A 17,454-nucleotide genomic window follows, 5' to 3' on the forward strand; every position below is an offset into this window, starting at 1 on the left:
GGCTCGCTTCGCTCGCCACGCTTCGGGCTCGGTGGCTCGCTACGCTCGCCACAGGTTTATATCCAACTCCATGCCCACTTGGATAGTAGGGGTATGAAAAGGACCCATTTTTCCATAGGAATCATTTTAACATTGATTCCTATGGAAAAATCGGGTCATCGCATCCGATATCGCATCCGATATCGGATGCGATGCGATGCGATATCGCATCGCATCGCATCTGATTGTATGCCTTAACTTAAGGCATACAATCAAAAAATCGGCAGCCCAGATACTACATAAGTACCTAAGAAATTTATATAGTATTTATTTTTTGGTCAGATTTTGTTTTTTAATTTGCAAAATGTCACTGGATCATATTCTTAATGATGTAGCAGCATATATTAAGCATATATCGGGGCTCCCTGCTGCTCCATGCTCACCTACAAAGGGACCGGTGATCAGTGCTGTGGTGAGGGCTGCATGTGTTTGATGCTCCATGCTACTCCTGTGACCACCGTTGCAGTAATGTGATGCAGCATCGGAGGTGGCAGCAGCAGGGACCCCTGCAGAAAGGCTGATCTTCAGGAGCTCCGATCACCAATCCCTGGCATCGCGGAATGGCATCGCAGGGACAGAGCTTGCTTGCATGCAATAATTGATGCATTTGTGCAATATAATAAATTATGAGATTGCGGATAGCACATCCACATCTGAGATCTGAGGATGCTGATGGTGATCAATTGGCCTCTTATGCTCCTTTCAGATTGTAAAGCCAGGTCGGACTCAGGATTTTGATCCCGGGTCTGACCTGGCTCTGGCGCTTTCACATTTAACCTGACTCACCCATTATACAGAAGGCGACCCGGGTTTAAACCTTCTTATAACCTGGGTTAAATTGCTGGGTTGGTCGACCCGGGTTATATAAGCAACTCCAGAAAAACGGCAATTATTTGGGTCTGAGGTACGGTGTGAAATGGGTATAAGTGTATTTCAACAAACACCATGCAAACATTATACATGAAAGAGCATAAAAGATACATTTGACCCTTAGTCAACACCTTATAGAAAATAGGATTCTGTTGAAAGCCTCTGGCTCTGAACTGCTTACATAAGTATGCTGCATCATCTGTTTTTCAGTGATGGGTCCTTATGTCCGTCGAATTCTCTGCGATGAGTTAGGAGCCCCAGCCAATTCTGCCGTGAATTGTGTACCCCTGGAAGATTTTGGCGGGCAGTATCCCGACCCCAACCTAACATACGCCAGTGGTCTCCTGGAAGCCATGAAAGCAGGAGAGCATGGATTTGGAGCCGCATTTGATGCTGATGGAGTAAGTATGTCATGTATCCGAAGCCTTCAGCTTTCTCTGCCAACATGTTCTCTTCCATGGAGAACTATTTGCTACTGACAGTGCTGGACTATTTTGGGTTGTACAGTAGTTTCAGAGGGGGATACTATACATGACCACACAAAAACAAAAGAAAATAATTAGATATAGCCTATTACTGTTACATGCAGGGATAGGATATAATGTGTGATCAATCTTAGCAGGTTTAACCCTTGGAGTGCCAAGGTGATTTTGCCAAAATTGGTGTGAAAATTGCCAAGCACAGATTGTTATTCATCATAATGACCGGTAATGTTTACCTTATATAGGAAATATGATCTCTTTTTACACAACATTTTTTGTTTGTTTAAATTTATATAACAAATGTAATACTAAATTACAGAAAAGGAAAACAAATGCTTATTTCTGTACATTTTCTCTGGTACAAAAATTATTTAGAATATTTTTCACATTACACATTTAATGCCTCACTGCATGCCCTCAGGTCACCTTACAGGTAGGGTATCCCAAGACCAAAATATTCCAAAAGCTGTAGGTTTTCTAAATATTTTTTTTTGTGTGGGGGGGGGGGGGGGTGTTCACCCCCCAACCACCCACCCCCTCCTCTTTTATTTATACTCACCTCGCCCCCTGGTGTCCACATCGGCTATTAGACTCCTCTTCAGTGGCATCCCCGGTCTCAAGGATGCATTGCATGCATCCTTGGGACTGGGGATGCCACTCAAGAAGAATCCAATGGTCGTTGTGGACACCATGGAACACTGTGGATGTCGGGGGACCATTAGAGGACCGCCCGGGGACCAGGTGAATATGTAAAAAATACGGAATAATTCCTTATCAAAATGCTCGTAGTCCTGAGCATTTCAGATAAGGGACTCTAAACCTGTACATACAAACTTGAATGTCCCAATTCACATTCAGTTTCAGTGATTGTTGCTAATTCACATTATATGCCACATTGTGTATTCATCCTATTCATATTATAACACATTGAATCACCAATTCAAATCACCAATTTAATTCAATTCAGGTGATCCTAAGCAGCTCAGTAAGCAGCTTCGCAGCACCTGTGTCACCGCCCCACCAAATCCCTTCCCCTCCCTGCCACCATTTGGATGTGTAACAGAGACACATCCCCTCGCATGCCACCGCTGCAGGAGAAATCATTTGATGGTCAAGACCATTAAATGATTGTTACTGCCTTTGCAAATAGAAGTCAGTCTCAACTGGGCTAGATGATGTTATGACAGGGCCGAAACTAGGATTTCTGGTGCCTGGGGGAAGTCAGTAATTTGGTACTGATATATACTGTACATACAGTAAAACGGTTCCATCACTTTTTATTCATAAAAAGGGTTTGGGATAGGGCTGCTCTGCAAAACAACAATGAGAACAGCATTGACGCAGCTCTTAAAATACATTGCATGCCACGCCGCTGAGGCAGTTGCTTGAAGCAGTTGGTGGTGGAGAAAATTTGTGGGCGACCACTGATGTAAGCTCTCATGAGCAGGGCCCTCTTCCCTCATGTGCACTTCCTTCTTTTACCTAAACCATCTCCATACTTTCTTCCATGGTATCTAATCCCTTGGTTTTATGCAGGGTTGATTCCCCCCGAAAATACAGGAAATGTAAGTCAATGTTCTTGTTTTGGTTTACTTGTTTATAAACTCTATAACTGGGTGCTGTGGATCCATTGTGGCGCTATATAAATAAATGATGATAATAATAATATTAATAATGTGTAATGTTGTCACACCCATAATCCCACCTAGGAATGAAACATAGTGAACAAAATGGTACTAGGTATGAATGTACACACCAACATCTACACCAAGGTTACTGACTTTACCAGACTTTTAGCAGCAGCTCAGGGGTGGGGCCTGAGCGTGACATCATTAAGCCCTGCCCCATGAGGTAAATAACCTAATTCACAGATCTCCTTTGAGGGGGCGGGGCTAAAATGATGCAATTGCGTCATTTTAGCTCCACCCCCTACTCTGAGACCTGCAGATTGTGGCATTTAATTGCTGAAGTTGGGGGGTAAGCATCGCGATTGGGGGGGGCAGGGTGGGGGTCCCCCAGAATCCGGTAGGGTTGCCCACCTTTCCGGATGGCCGGGAGGGGGACTTGATTTTCGGGAGCCTCCTGGCCATTTCAGGAGGGTAGGTAACCCTGATCTACACTCGTTATTAACAATTACAAGAACCATATAGACACAACTCATACTAACAATGACTTTATACCAATTATATTTGGGATAATGTGTAAACATCACATAATAAAGTTCACAAGTTACTTGACTTGTAATTCATCTTTTTCAGACAGTGATTTAGTAGACACTTAAAGTTAGATACATGCTTGAGTATAAAATGATTAAAGCTCTGCCTTTGTTTCAGGACAGATACATGATTTTAGGACAGAATGGTTTCTTTGTTAACCCCTCGGATTCCTTGGCAGTTATTGCCGCCAATCTTTCCTGTGTGCCTTATTTTCGTCAAATGGGAGTTCGAGGTTTTGGAAGGAGTATGCCCACAAGTACAGCCATAGACAAGTAAGTGAACAGTGTGTATTGCCGTTACTGTCGCAAAAGAATAAAACAAGATGGAGTTATTTTAGAATACATATTATTTAGAAACTATCGACAAAAAAAGAAAGCAAGCACTATGAAAGGTAATATGGAAGATTTATTGATATAGCAACTGAATTGTATTACTACCAGACTGCTGCCTTTGAAATAATTTTTTTTATCATGTACTGTACAGTACCTTGCTAGTTATCTTCATTTTGGCAGCGGGATTATGTGTAAAAAAAAGGGAAGAAACACGTTTTGATAACAATAAATACATGATCCTATCCTGGGTATAAAAAAATTCCATTTATATACCTACAGAAAACATGGTAATTGTAAATCCCCCTTTACCTACCAATTACACCCATGTAGCTTAGGGTTGCCACCTCATGCATCATCGATTTCTGAAGACACCCCCCCCCCCCCCCCCCGACAACAAGTGAGTGGGCGGAGACTAATTCAGTAAGACTTAAAACATTTGCTGCATCAGAGGTGGGGAACTGAGGGCTGGGAAACCCCCCTGAGTGCGCTACTGGAGTATAGCTAAACCTCTGAAGCCCGGAGAGTGACAGGGCTGTACGTTAGCCTTCATGACTGCCAATCTGCCCTCCGACTTCACAATGCAGGGGGTGAGGGAAGGGGGTGGGGGGAGGATACACAGTACATCTAGCCTTTTTTTTTGCAGGTGGCATGGCTTTTCTTCTTCCGCAGCCTTTATTGGACATGCGCAGAAGGGGCTGGTGGGGGTGGGGGGTGGGGTTATCACATTAGCAGCGGTAATTAGCTATTCAATTTATCTATAGTGTGCTAAAATATAGCTCTGCCCACCGAGCAGCTGTACATTAGGGTGACCAACTCATCCCTTTAATCCGGGACACATTAATTACACAGGTTCTGTGGCAGTTTAAAACCAGGTGAAATGAAGTCTTGAGGTGTGGCAGTTTAAAACTAGGTGAAAGCCAGCCACAGAACCTGTGTAATTAAGATGTGTCCCGGCTTAAAGGGATGAGTTGGTCACCCTACTGTACAAACAATATCAGTTATGGCATCTGTGCCCTGTGCATTTACAAACGCTACTTTATCGCAGCTGAGCTCCAATCACTGCAGCCAGCACTGTGGAGGGGTGAGACAGGCCTCTGAGGGGACAATGGGACCAGCCCAGCAGGAACTGGAGTGGTGCCCCTGTGGGCCAATCTGCCCCTGTACTCAACTGATTAAAGTGCTTGCGTGGCATACTTTTTCTTTTGTTAATTGAAATTAAGGATTTCAGTTTGGAGCGATTACAGACGCTTTAATTGTGGAATGGAACCACCTTAGCAGCCTGTATTGTGCGATTTATGGGCCGACAGGCTGCACTCCTTTACTCCGGATGAGAACAGTGTTCTAACAAATGGAACATGGAATGGAAGGATAATTTAGATAACATGTTTTAAAGGTCATCTAATGAAATAATGGGTATTTGAAATATGCAGAATACACTTGTGCACATGATAATAAATCAGCTGCTGACAGGAAACATCTGCTTCAATGTGTTCCAACATCCACAGAAATAATGTCACAAGAGGTCCTTGGCTTGGATTAGAATTCTATTGTACTCTGTCGCAGAGTGGAGTTTTTTAGGATAATTTTAAAGCAGCAATACTACACCAAAGGCTTGTTTTGTGTCCTTGTTTTAAATAGCAGGTTTAAGTACCTCAAACACGCATCTCTTAACTCCTTTTCAAAACTTCTGTGGAGGTAAATAAAATATGGCTGCCAGACAAAGATAAATATTTTCATACTTTTAGCATGCTATGTGATAGCAGATGAGGGAATAGGAGGGAAAGGATGTTGCAGTGAAAACAGCTAGGCATTCCAAAGCTCTTCTGCTTACTACTGTATATCATGTGCCATGTGACTGTTATTACCAAAGTAGTCACATGACACTGAGATCAATCAAATATCAAATATCAAATCAAAAAACAACCGAAGACTAAAGGATAATTGCAGGTGACTTATAGCCTGCCACATTGATTTATTGTATGTTTAAAATGACAACAGTCAGTCTATAATTTTCCATAGAAGAGCACAGGCAAAACTAATAAAATGCTTAAAAAATATATATAGTGTTACAAAAAGCAAGGACTTTCTGCAACTGGGCCTTTTAGGGGATTCTGTTACAAGTCAATAAAGGGTTTTGTACTGTGGAGGTTCAGCTTGCAAGTGGGGCAAGTGGCCACCTGCTGCTTAATGCTATATTTCAATTTATTGTGCAGTGGTGGCAAGGCTATAACAAAGCAAAATTGCATTTTCAAGACCTTGTAGGTGGGAGCATGGTAGAACTTCAGAATTATTTAGAGAAATGTAGGCACGGATATTTTGAAAATTGTCATATCTTATACAAAACAATTCCACATCATTTAGGCCTGCTGTTCACACAAACAGGGGGAAATTTACCAAGATGTGTATTCTACTTCCCATGTGATGTTGCTATGGGAAACCAATCAGATCCTGTCTACTATCTTCTAGATCACAGGTTTTCAAAGTCGGTCCTCAGGACCCCACACAGTGCATGTTTTGCAGGTCTCCTCACAGAATCACAAGTGAAATAATTAGCTCCACCTGTAGATCTTTTAAATGTGTCAGTGAGTAATGAATGCACCTGTGCACCTGTCGGGTGACCTGTAAAACGTGAACTGTGTGGAGTCCTGAGGACCGTTTGAGAACCCCTGTTCTTGAGGATGCTAAATAAATAAGAAGTAGATTCTGATTGGTTGCCCATAGCAACATCACATTGTAAATTTACCCCACAGTATCTCTTGTATTACCTCATACACATACATCTTGGCTTTTTCCCTCAATTTGTCACAATATGTAAAACACGGCTTAGCTGTTTTTCCAAATGTAGCAAGTGGGTGGATTCTGAAAATTGTTTGCAGCAGTAGAATACGTATAAAGTAATAGATGAAAGGTGGAAATTTTTAGAAAAATCACAAAGCGTGACTTTTGCAGAGTCCAAGGTGTGCCAAATTGTGCCATACATGGCGCAGTAAAACCAAGATGTATGTGGACACATCTGTATGTTGTACTGTACTACCTATGTGGTATTTTCTTCACTGTGCATTATTATGTGCTGTTATTCTCAACTGAAAAGTACCTTCAGTTCTATTGGAGAAAAATTCTACAGTATACAAATAGAATTCTTATTTATATTGAGCTTTTAAAACATTAATAAACATATGAAAATGCGATAAAAAATGTAATTGGGCTGTTCCCATATGTGCTATGCTTAAACACATGTGGAATGTGTTATATAGCAAAACTAAAATGCCAGTACATTAATTAAGAGCCCATTTATCAATAATCCCATTTTTATTGTTCTGGCGTCATATTAGAACCGACAATCACATTTCAGTATGTGATAATACCGCAAGGATGTATGAAAAACCATATGAAGGTACAGGGGCTCCAAAAATAGCCTTTCCCTGCAATGTGCTTTGAGGTGAGACCTCATTAACCCACTATTGGTACTCCCGCGCAAGTATGGTCTCTTGACCACACATGTGCGGCGGCCATTGTTGGGCAGAGTTCGGGAGGATCTAGATTTTACGAAGTTGGCAAATGCCATCTTCAGATAGTAAATCTGACAGCATTGCATTCTATATACTGTAGCAGAGGGAAATTGAGGGACCACAGCAGATATTCGAGGTATCTGTTGCAGCCCCTCCTTCAGATATTGGAGTGATACTTAATATTTTCTGGTAAGAACCAAACATTTGTTATTAAGAGAATACACCACAATGGGACACTTATTGGTTTTACTGTGTATTCATCCATTTCCCCAAACTATGTGTACTCTCTGGTCTTTATATAAAAGGCAAATATAACTGACAGCTGCCCAGAGATGACACTTGAAGATTTTATAAAACAATTAAAGAAAAAAAAACCTCGATAAAAAACGCATATGACACAGCACATAGATAGACCATAAATGGACAGCTGCATTTCCTTCCTAGGTGTCACGCTAGGGGTACCTTGTGGATCTGTCTGAGGCCTGGAGGTTGGGTGTTTGCGGCTTGAAGGAGACTGGAGAATAGCAGGTTTGATATAACTCTTTATTGTAGCACCAACATGAGAAGGCAAGACCATAAATGAAACTATAGATCAGAAAGCCCAGTGGAATACCTGGGTAACAACTGAGAGTCCAGAATGATGGGATTGATCCCAGAGTCTCTGTTAGCTTACTGGGGAAACAATGACTGACTGTGGGAGCAGACGGCAATGGGCAGTAGGAGACGGAAGTCAGCGACCTCCGATGACTGGCAGTAGACGCGGGTGCCGACAGCAGGGTGGAACCGCGTCAGCGGGCTGAAGGACTGACAGCAGGTGCAGATGCAGACAGCAGGATGGAGAAGCGTCAGCGGGCACGGAGGGCTGGCAGTAGATGCGAATGCATACAGCAGGCTGGTGAGGCGTCAGCAGGCACAGAAGACTGGCAGTAGGTGCGGATGCAGACAGCAAGATGGTGAGGCGTCATCAGGCACGGAAGACTGGCAGTAGGTGCGGAGGCAGACGGCAGGATGGTGAGACGTCAGCAGGCACGGAAGACTGGCAGTAGGTGCGGAGGCAGACAGCAGGATGGTGAGGCGTCCGCAGGCACGGAAGACTGGCAGTAGGTGCAACTGGACCACAGGCAGACGTGATGGTGTGTCAACGGACACGCAGGACTGACGACAGGTGCAGCGGACCGACAGCGGGAGTGGAGATGTGGCACGCAGGGCTGGCAGCAGGTGCAACTGGTTGACAGCAGGAGTGGAGATGCATCAACAGGCACGCAGGGCTGGCAGCAGGTGCAGCGGATCGACAGCAGGAGTGAAGATGTGTCAACAGACACGCAGGGCTGACAGCAGGTGCAGCTGGTCGACAGCAGGAGTGGAGATGTGTCAACAGACACGCGGGGCTGGCAGCAGGTGCAGCTGGTCGACAGCAGGAGTGGAGATGTGTCAACAGACACGCAGAGCTGGCAGCAGGTGCAGCTGGTCGACAGCAGGAGTGGAGATGTGTCGACAGACACGCGGGGCTGGCAGCAGGTGCAGCTGGTCGACAGCAGGAGTGGAGATGTGTCAACAGACACGCAGAGCTGGCAGCAGGTGCAGCTGGTCGACAGCAGGAGTGGAGATGTGTCAACAGACACGCAGGGCTTGAGAGACTGTAGCAAACCTGAAAGGGCTGGAGGCAGAATGCAATTTGCAAAGTCCAGGAAACAGGTGTGACGCTGTAAGGGCTGGGAGCAGAATGCAAATGCAGGTATCCAGGTATCAGGTGTTGAACTGCAGGAAACGAAGACAGGGATCAGGGATATCACAGGGCAAGGACAGGAGCACAGGCTGAAGCTTCCTCCACAGGGATTGACAACAAAGTACTGGCGCTTGTATGCCCCAGAGGGCTCTGCTTTATCCCCCAGGGCAGATCTTGATTGGAGGAGTTGAACTGGAGCTCTGAACCATTGGCTGGCTACAACAACATGGCGGCGCCCGGACTGAGGACAAACAACCTTGACTAGTTCTCATGTTGGACGAGTGTGCCGCAGGCCCCAGAAGGATGGTCGCGGCCGGAAGATCTAGATGCCGCGCTCCCCGCCCTGCACCCAGACGGATGGCCCGCAGGCCCCGCCGCCGGAGATGAACAGGTGAGCGGCGCGTCCTAACCGCGGCCGTGACAGCACCCCCCCCCTTTTGAAGTGGACTCTGGACACTTCCATGGTTTTCTTGGATATTGTTGATGAAACTTACGGACCAAAGTGGGAGCATCGACGCGAGCAGCATCCACCCAGGATCGTTCCTCTGGACCGAAGCCTTTCCAGTCTACCAGATACTGGACTTGCCCTGAACGAACTTTAGAGTCCACAATTTTTTTAATTTCAAAAGCAACATCATGATGAGCTTGAGGCTGAGGAGATTTGGGTACTTTATTCTGGAATCGATTTAATATCAATGGTCTTAATAAAGAGATGTGGAATGTATTAGAAATTTTCAGAGAACGTGGCAACTGTAATTTATAAGCCAACGGAGAGATCACAGTAATTACTGTATATGGCCCAATGAATCGAGGTGCAAACTTCATAGACGGAACTTTGAGTCTAATATTTTTGGTGGAGAGCCAAACTCTGTCTCCTACCTGGAGTTTCGGGGCTGCCCGTCTGTGTCGATCAGAGAATTTCTTGTAACGTTGGGAGGCTTTCTCTAACGAAGCATGAACATTCCTCCAGATGCTTGAGAAAAACCGGACAGACGAGTTAACTGCTGGTATGTCAAAAATAGGAAGATTTTGGAATTCTGGAACACGTGGGTTACGGCCATATACAATGAAGAAGGGAGTCTTTTCGGTGGAGGAATGATAAGAGTTGTTATGTGTAAATTCGGCCCAAGGCAGAAGCTCCTTCCAATTGTCTTGCGAGGAGGACAGATACAGACGTAAAAAGGCCTCCAAATCTTGATTTACTCTTTCTGTTTGGCCATTGGATTGCGGATGATAAGATGAGGAAAAGTTCAGCTTTACCTGTAACGCACTACACAACGCTCTCCAAAACTTTGATACAAATTGTACCCCTCTGTCAGATACAATTTCTTTCGGAAGACCATGTAGACGGAATATTTCAGCTATAAATATTTGAGCCAATTTAGGAGCAGACGGAAGGCCCTTTAGTGGGACGAAATGTGCCATCTTGGAGAAACGGTCGATGACGACCCAGATCGTGTTGAACCCTTGTGACAGAGGCAGATCGGTGACAAAGTCCATCGATATGTGTGACCAGGGTGACTCAGGTATGGATAATGGTTGAAGAAGGCCAGCTGGTGCTTGACGAGAAGATTTGTGATGAGAACACTGGGTACAGGAAGCTATGAAGTCAGTGACATCTTTCCTCATGGACGGCCACCAGTATGCTCTTTTAATGAATTCTAAAGTTTTCTTTATACCGCAGTGACCAGAAAAACGAGAGGAGTGTGCCCACTGTAGCAAAGATGATCTGAGTCCAGTATCAACAAAAGTCTTTCCTCTAGGAATGGATACCACAGTAGTCTTGGCAAACACTGTGGGGCTTAAAACTGGGCTTATGGTACGATCTTCTGCGGAGGACGTGAAAGATCTGGAGAGTGCGTCCGCTTTGCCATTTTGAGACCCAGGACGGAAAGATAACACAAACTCGAATCTCGTAAAGAATAAGGCCCATCGGGCTAATCTGGGGTTCAGACACTGGGCGTTCTGTAAATATAACAAATTTTTGTGGTCCGTGATAACGGATATAGGAAACTTAGCCCCCTCCAACAGGTACCGCCATTCTTCAAAGGCCAATTTAATGGCTAGTAATTCTTGTTCACCAATGGGGTAGTTCATCTCGGCTAGCAAAAACTTCCTGGAGAAGAACCCACATGGGTGTAGGTGGCCGTCCTCAGACTTCTGTGAAAGTACAGCTCCAACCCCAACAGAAGAGGCATCTACCTCCAGGATAAACGGGCGAGAACAATCAGGCTGCAGAAGAATTGGAGCTGAAGTAAATACACTTTTTAGTTGTTGAAATGCTGCCACCGCTTCGGGAGACCACTTGGCAGGATTGGCTCCTTTGTGAGTCAACGCTGTGATGGGACAAATGATGGAAGAAAAATTTTTGATGAATTTCCTATAATAATTGGAAAAGCCAATGAAGCGTTGAACCGCCTTTAGGGTATGAGGTTGTGGCCAATCAAGGACTGCTTGCACTTTAGAAGGATCCATGCTTAACCCGGTACCTGAAATGATGTAACCCAGAAAAGGAACTGAAGATTTCTCAAATTCACATTTCTCCAATTTACAGTATAGCTGGTTGGATCGTAGTCGCTGTAACACTTCCTTCACGTGCTGACGGTGTTCCGGAATATTCTGAGAAAAAATAAGAATGTCATCGAGATAAACAACCACGGAATAATACAGTAAATCACGGAATAATTCATTCATGAATTTTTGGAATACTGCTGGAGCATTGCTGAGACCAAACGGCATAACAAGGTACTCGTAGTGACCGTCTCTAGTATTAAAAGCTGTCTTCCACTCATCGCCTGCTCGGATACGGATAAGGTTATAGGCTCCTCTGAGATCCAATTTAGTGAAGACTTTAGCCCCTTTGATTCGGTCAAACAACTCAGTCACCAAGGGTAACGGGTACTTATTTTTGACTGTAATGTTATTCAGTCCCCTATAATCAATACAGGGCCTCAGACCTCCATCTTTCTTTTTAACGAAAAAGAATCCGGCTCCTGCTGGAGACGTGGAAGGCCGGATGAAGCCTTTTAATAAGTTCTCTTTAATATACTGGGACATGGATTCCGTCTCTGGCAGAGAGAGTGGATAGGTTCGGCTCTTTGGAGGCATTTTACCTGGAATAAGGTCGATGGGACAATCCCAGCGCCGATGCGGAGGTAATTTGTCGGCTGAACCTTTACAGAAGACGTCGGAGAAGGCTTGATAGGCTTGAGGAGGAAGATCAGAAGACGTAGGCGAGGTGGACTGGATGCGCACTAATTCGGGAAGGCAGGTATGACGACAGTTCGTACCCCAAGACAGGACCTCCATAGTACTCCAATTGATTTTCGGAGAATGCTGCTGGAGCCAAGGAAACCCCAACACTACAGGGTGGTTCGCTTTTGGAATAATGAAAAAAGATAATTCTTCCTGATGCAATGCTCCAACTTGAATCTTGATGGGCAGCGTCCGATGAGTAATGGAGGCTTGAGGAATAAGACTCCCATCTACGGCAGATAACTGGAGTGGCTGCGAAAGTTTCTGAGAGTCCAGGCCATGATAGGACACAAACTGGGCTGAAATGAAATTGGCGGCCGCCCCAGAGTCCAGTAGAGCAGATACTGCGAGTGACCCGTTGGGTAACACCACCTGTATGGTCAGCAAAGAGTCAGACATGATTGGAGAAGTTTCTACTCGTCCTAGGTTGGCCTCTCCGCAACCAACTAGGACCGGGAGTTTAACGGACGACGGGTACATTTGGCTAACAGATGACCAGATTCCCCACAATACAAGCATAAATTCTGTCGCCGTCTTCTTTGGCGTTCTTCGGGAGTTAGGCGAGTATGATTGATCTGCATAGGCTCATCAGAAGAATTTGGGGAAGGAGTAGACCCTAGGCGAGGAGAAACGGAAATAGACTTGCCTCGCTCTTGCCGGGATCTCTCTAGCTGACGCTCATGAAAACGAAGGTCCAACCTATTGCAGAGCGATATGACCTCACCCAGCGAGGTAGGAAGATCTCGGGTGGCTAACTCGTCTTTCATGCATTCAGATAATCCTGCCAAGAAAGTGGAAATTAGAGCCTCCTCATTCCATTTCAGTTCAGATGCCACAGTTTGAAAGTGGATAACATATTGAGAAACGGAGCGGGAGCCTTGACGAATCCGCAGGATTTCTGAAGCGGCAGAGGATACTCGTCCCGGTTCGTCAAAATTTTTTCTGAATTGAGAAATAAAGTCGGAGTACTTGGAGAGCAGAGGATCATTTCTTTCCCAGAGTGGGGAGACCCAGTCCAATGCAGAATCTGATAATAAAGAGACAATGTAAGCCACTTTAACCCGATCAGAAGGAAAGTTCATTGGTTGCAGGGAAAAATGTACTTCACATTGATTGATAAACCCCCGGCAGGTACGAGGGGTACCATTATACTTAGAAGGGGTAGACAATCGTAAAGACGGGGAGACAGTCTGTGACGGGGGATTTGAGGCTTGCCTTTGAGATATGCCTTGGAGTGCTTGAGTCACTTGCTGCTGGGATTCCTCCAGTGCTCGCAGCCGAGCGACCACATTTTGAAAGAACTCCTGGCTGGCGGACGGATCCATTGGGCCAGTACTTACTGTCACGCTAGGGGTACCTTGTGGATCTGTCTGAGGCCTGGAGGTTGGGTGTTTGCGGCTTGAAGGAGACTGGAGAATAGCAGGTTTGATATAACTCTTTATTGTAGCACCAACATGAGAAGGCAAGACCATAAATGAAACTGTAGATCAGAAAGCCCAGTGGAATACCTGGGTAACAACTGAGAGTCCAGAATGATGGGATTGATCCCAGAGTCTCTGTTAGCTTACTGGGGAAACAATGACTGACTGTGGGAGCAGACGGCAATGGGCAGTAGGAGACGGAAGTCAGCGACCTCCGATGACTGGCAGTAGACGCGGGTGCCGACAGCAGGGTGGAACCGCGTCAGCGGGCTGAAGGACTGACAGCAGGTGCAGATGCAGACAGCAGGATGGAGAAGCGTCAGCGGGCACGGAGGGCTGGCAGTAGATGCGAATGCATACAGCAGGCTGGTGAGGCGTCAGCAGGCACAGAAGACTGGCAGTAGGTGCGGATGCAGACAGCAAGATGGTGAGGCGTCATCAGGCACGGAAGACTGGCAGTAGGTGCGGAGGCAGACGGCAGGATGGTGAGACGTCAGCAGGCACGGAAGACTGGCAGTAGGTGCGGAGGCAGACAGCAGGATGGTGAGGCGTCCGCAGGCACGGAAAACTGGCAGTAGGTGCAACTGGACCACAGGCAGACGTGATGGTGTGTCAACAGACACGCAGGACTGACGACAGGTGCAGCGGACCGACAGCGGGAGTGGAGATGTGGCACGCAGGGCTGGCAGCAGGTGCAACTGGTTGACAGCAGGAGTGGAGATGCATCAACAGGCACGCAGGGCTGGCAGCAGGTGCAGCGGATCGACAGCAGGAGTGAAGATGTGTCAACAGACACGCAGGGCTGACAGCAGGTGCAGCTGGTCGACAGCAGGAGTGGAGATGTGTCAACAGACACGCGGGGCTGGCAGCAGGGGCAGCTGGTCGACAGCAGGAGTGGAGATGTGTCAACAGACACGCAGAGCTGGCAGCAGGTGCAGCTGGTCGACAGCAGGAGTGGAGATGTGTCGACAGACACGCGGGGCTGGCAGCAGGTGCAGCTGGTCGACAGCAGGAGTGGAGATGTGTCAACAGACACGCAGAGCTGGCAGCAGGTGCAGCTGGTCGACAGCAGGAGTGGAGATGTGTCAACAGACACGCAGGGCTTGAGAGACTGTAGCAAACCTGAAAGGGCTGGAGGCAGAATGCAATTTGCAAAGTCCAGGAAACAGGTGTGACGCTGTAAGGGCTGGGAGCAGAATACAAATGCAAGTATCCAGGTATCAGGTGTTGAACTGCAGGAAACGAAGACAGGGATCAGGGATATCACAGGGCAAGGACAGGAGCACAGGCTGAAGCTTCCTCCACAGGGATTGACAACAAAGTACTGGCGCTTGTATGCCCCAGAGGGCTCTGCTTTATCCCCCAGGGCAGATCTTGATTGGAGGAGTTGAACTGGAGCTCTGAACCATTGGCTGGCTACAACAACATGGCGGCGCCCGGACTGAGGACAAACAACTTTGACTAGTTCTCATGTTGGACGCGTGTGCCGCAGGCCCCAGAAGGATGGTCGCGGCCGGAAGATCTAGATTCCGCGCTCCCCGCCCTGCACCCAGACGGATGGCCCGCAGGCCCCGCCGCCGGAGATGAACAGGTGAGCGGCGCGTCCTAACCGCGGCCGTGACACTAGGCTTCTACCTAAAATATTGAATGAATAAAGATGGTACTACAAAACCCTAGTGTTTCGCTTGAGCATCTGTTCAGATATGTCCAAATTTATGCCAATTCAACAGAACGTTTTTCTTTTTTCAACTTTTTCAAAAGAAGCCAGTTTAAAGTTGGAAATTGATATTACCTATGGCTATGGAAAAGCTTTTGTGCTTGGTTGTAAAGTAGTAATACTGTTTAAGACAGTGGTTCCCAAACTGTGTGCCGTGGCACCCAGGGGTGCCTCAGGACACTTACAGGGGTGCCTTGGGTTGGTAGTCCAGGACCAATTCAAATAATTTATGTTCACTATAACAGGCAAAACAACTATTTGTAACTTTCAATCCTAAAATATGTGGGAAAAAAAGAAGCAAATCATGTCCCTCACCACACATCTAACCCCAAGGAGGACATGTAAACACAATTTAAATATGTTTATCTGAATATCTCAATAAGACACTTTTGGCCTAGGGGTGGGATGAAAATAATACTGATACTCTAGGGCACCATGATTTAATAACATTTGGGAACCACTGGTTTAGGAGTATTTTTTTTTTTAAATAACTTTAAAGCAATGCAAACAACACCAATGACTATACTATTTAGTTAAGGCTACCATTCAGAGAAAAATAAATTAAAAGTATTTCCATCAAGCTGCTGGAATAAGAAAATGAGCACACAAGTCATGTTATTCCAAGCTGGAGGAATGGATTACTTTGAGTTATGAGAAAGGGGGGATGTTAGAAGCCATTTTGAGGGGAACCATACAATGGCGTTGTGTTACACCTGTTTCTGTGAAGCTTGATTGTACTATATTAGTTTTGATTTACTTCATGCACCAGTTCATGCACTAGCTTTACTTCCATTCTGAGAAGTGTGTTGTGTGTAGTAGCACCCTGTTGCTCTTGTGAGGAGATGGGCATTTCATAAAGTTGTGGTCTACATTCAATTAACTCTTGGTTTTTTTTATACAATTCATCAGGTTGTAATAATCACGCTTCTAAAGTGATCCCGCATCAATGCTGTCGCTAAAGACGGCGGCGGCACGTCTGAATACCCCCCTTAGTCTCATGAGGGAGTCTGTTACTTTAACAGAACTACCTGTCAAAAAGTCTGCTGAAATTATCTTGGCCATACTGGGGCATGAAGGGCCAGCCAGGGACTGCAGTGATAAGGGCCCTTGTTTAGGGGTTTGGTTATTCTCCAGAGGGGCTGTGGACAGCTGCATCATAGAATATTAAGAAACAATCATAATGTTAAGTATCTTACTGTGGCCCCGGTGTCCTATTACAGAGTTAGGACAAAGTGATGCTACCGTAAGACAAGCAGTACTGTAGAAGAAAAAAAGGAAACGTTTTAATAAGTTATGGGGCTGCCGTTTTTACTTTTGCCGACATATACTGTATATTTGTGTAACTGACCCCAAGCCTGCAAAATAAAGAGCAGTAATTGGTACTTGTGTATTTTGGCGGCGCCCATCGCATCGCATACCATAACACATACAATGGTATGCGATGCGACGCAATATCGTACGATAGTGCACGATGGCATACAATTTTGAAATTGTATGCCATTGTACATGGCATACGATGCCATAGGATGCGATGCGATGCGATTAAACATTGTATAAGCACCCTAATGGGTGCTTATACTATGTTAAGCACCCAAATGGGTGCTTACAATGTTAAATGCACCCCCACGCCACCCCCCACTATAAACGTGAACCCGAAGCGTGGCGAGCGCAGCGAGCCCACGAGGGGCGGCGCGGTACGCGTCCTACGACCTTTTCATACCCCCACTATCCACGTCGGGGTAGAGTTAAGAATAGAATAGTGTGGCGAGCGCAGCGAGCCACCGAGCCCGAAGCGTGCGGAGCGCAGCGAGCCCCGCGAGGTGACGCGGATACCTTCACAGGTAAACGCGTCCCCTCGCGGGCTTCACAGGTGTCCGCGTCGCCACG

At 46.1% G+C, this 17,454-nt stretch overlaps 1 protein-coding gene across 1 annotated transcript in view; it reads left to right on the forward strand.

Moving 5' to 3' along the window:
• PGM5 (phosphoglucomutase 5) overlaps positions 1–17,454 on the forward strand; it is a 118,079-nt gene that overhangs the window by 27,028 nt on the left and 73,597 nt on the right. The window contains exons 5-6 of the mRNA XM_083186061.1: positions 1,120–1,310; positions 3,725–3,879. Coding sequence (XP_083042187.1) covers positions 1,120–1,310; positions 3,725–3,879 — 346 coding nt within the window. The remainder of the gene's footprint in view (positions 1–1,119; positions 1,311–3,724; positions 3,880–17,454) is intronic.

Source organism: Crinia signifera, chromosome 1, assembly GCF_055691185.1.
Source record: "Crinia signifera chromosome 1, ASM5569118v1, whole genome shotgun sequence".
NCBI lineage: Eukaryota > Metazoa > Chordata > Amphibia > Anura > Myobatrachidae > Crinia > Crinia signifera.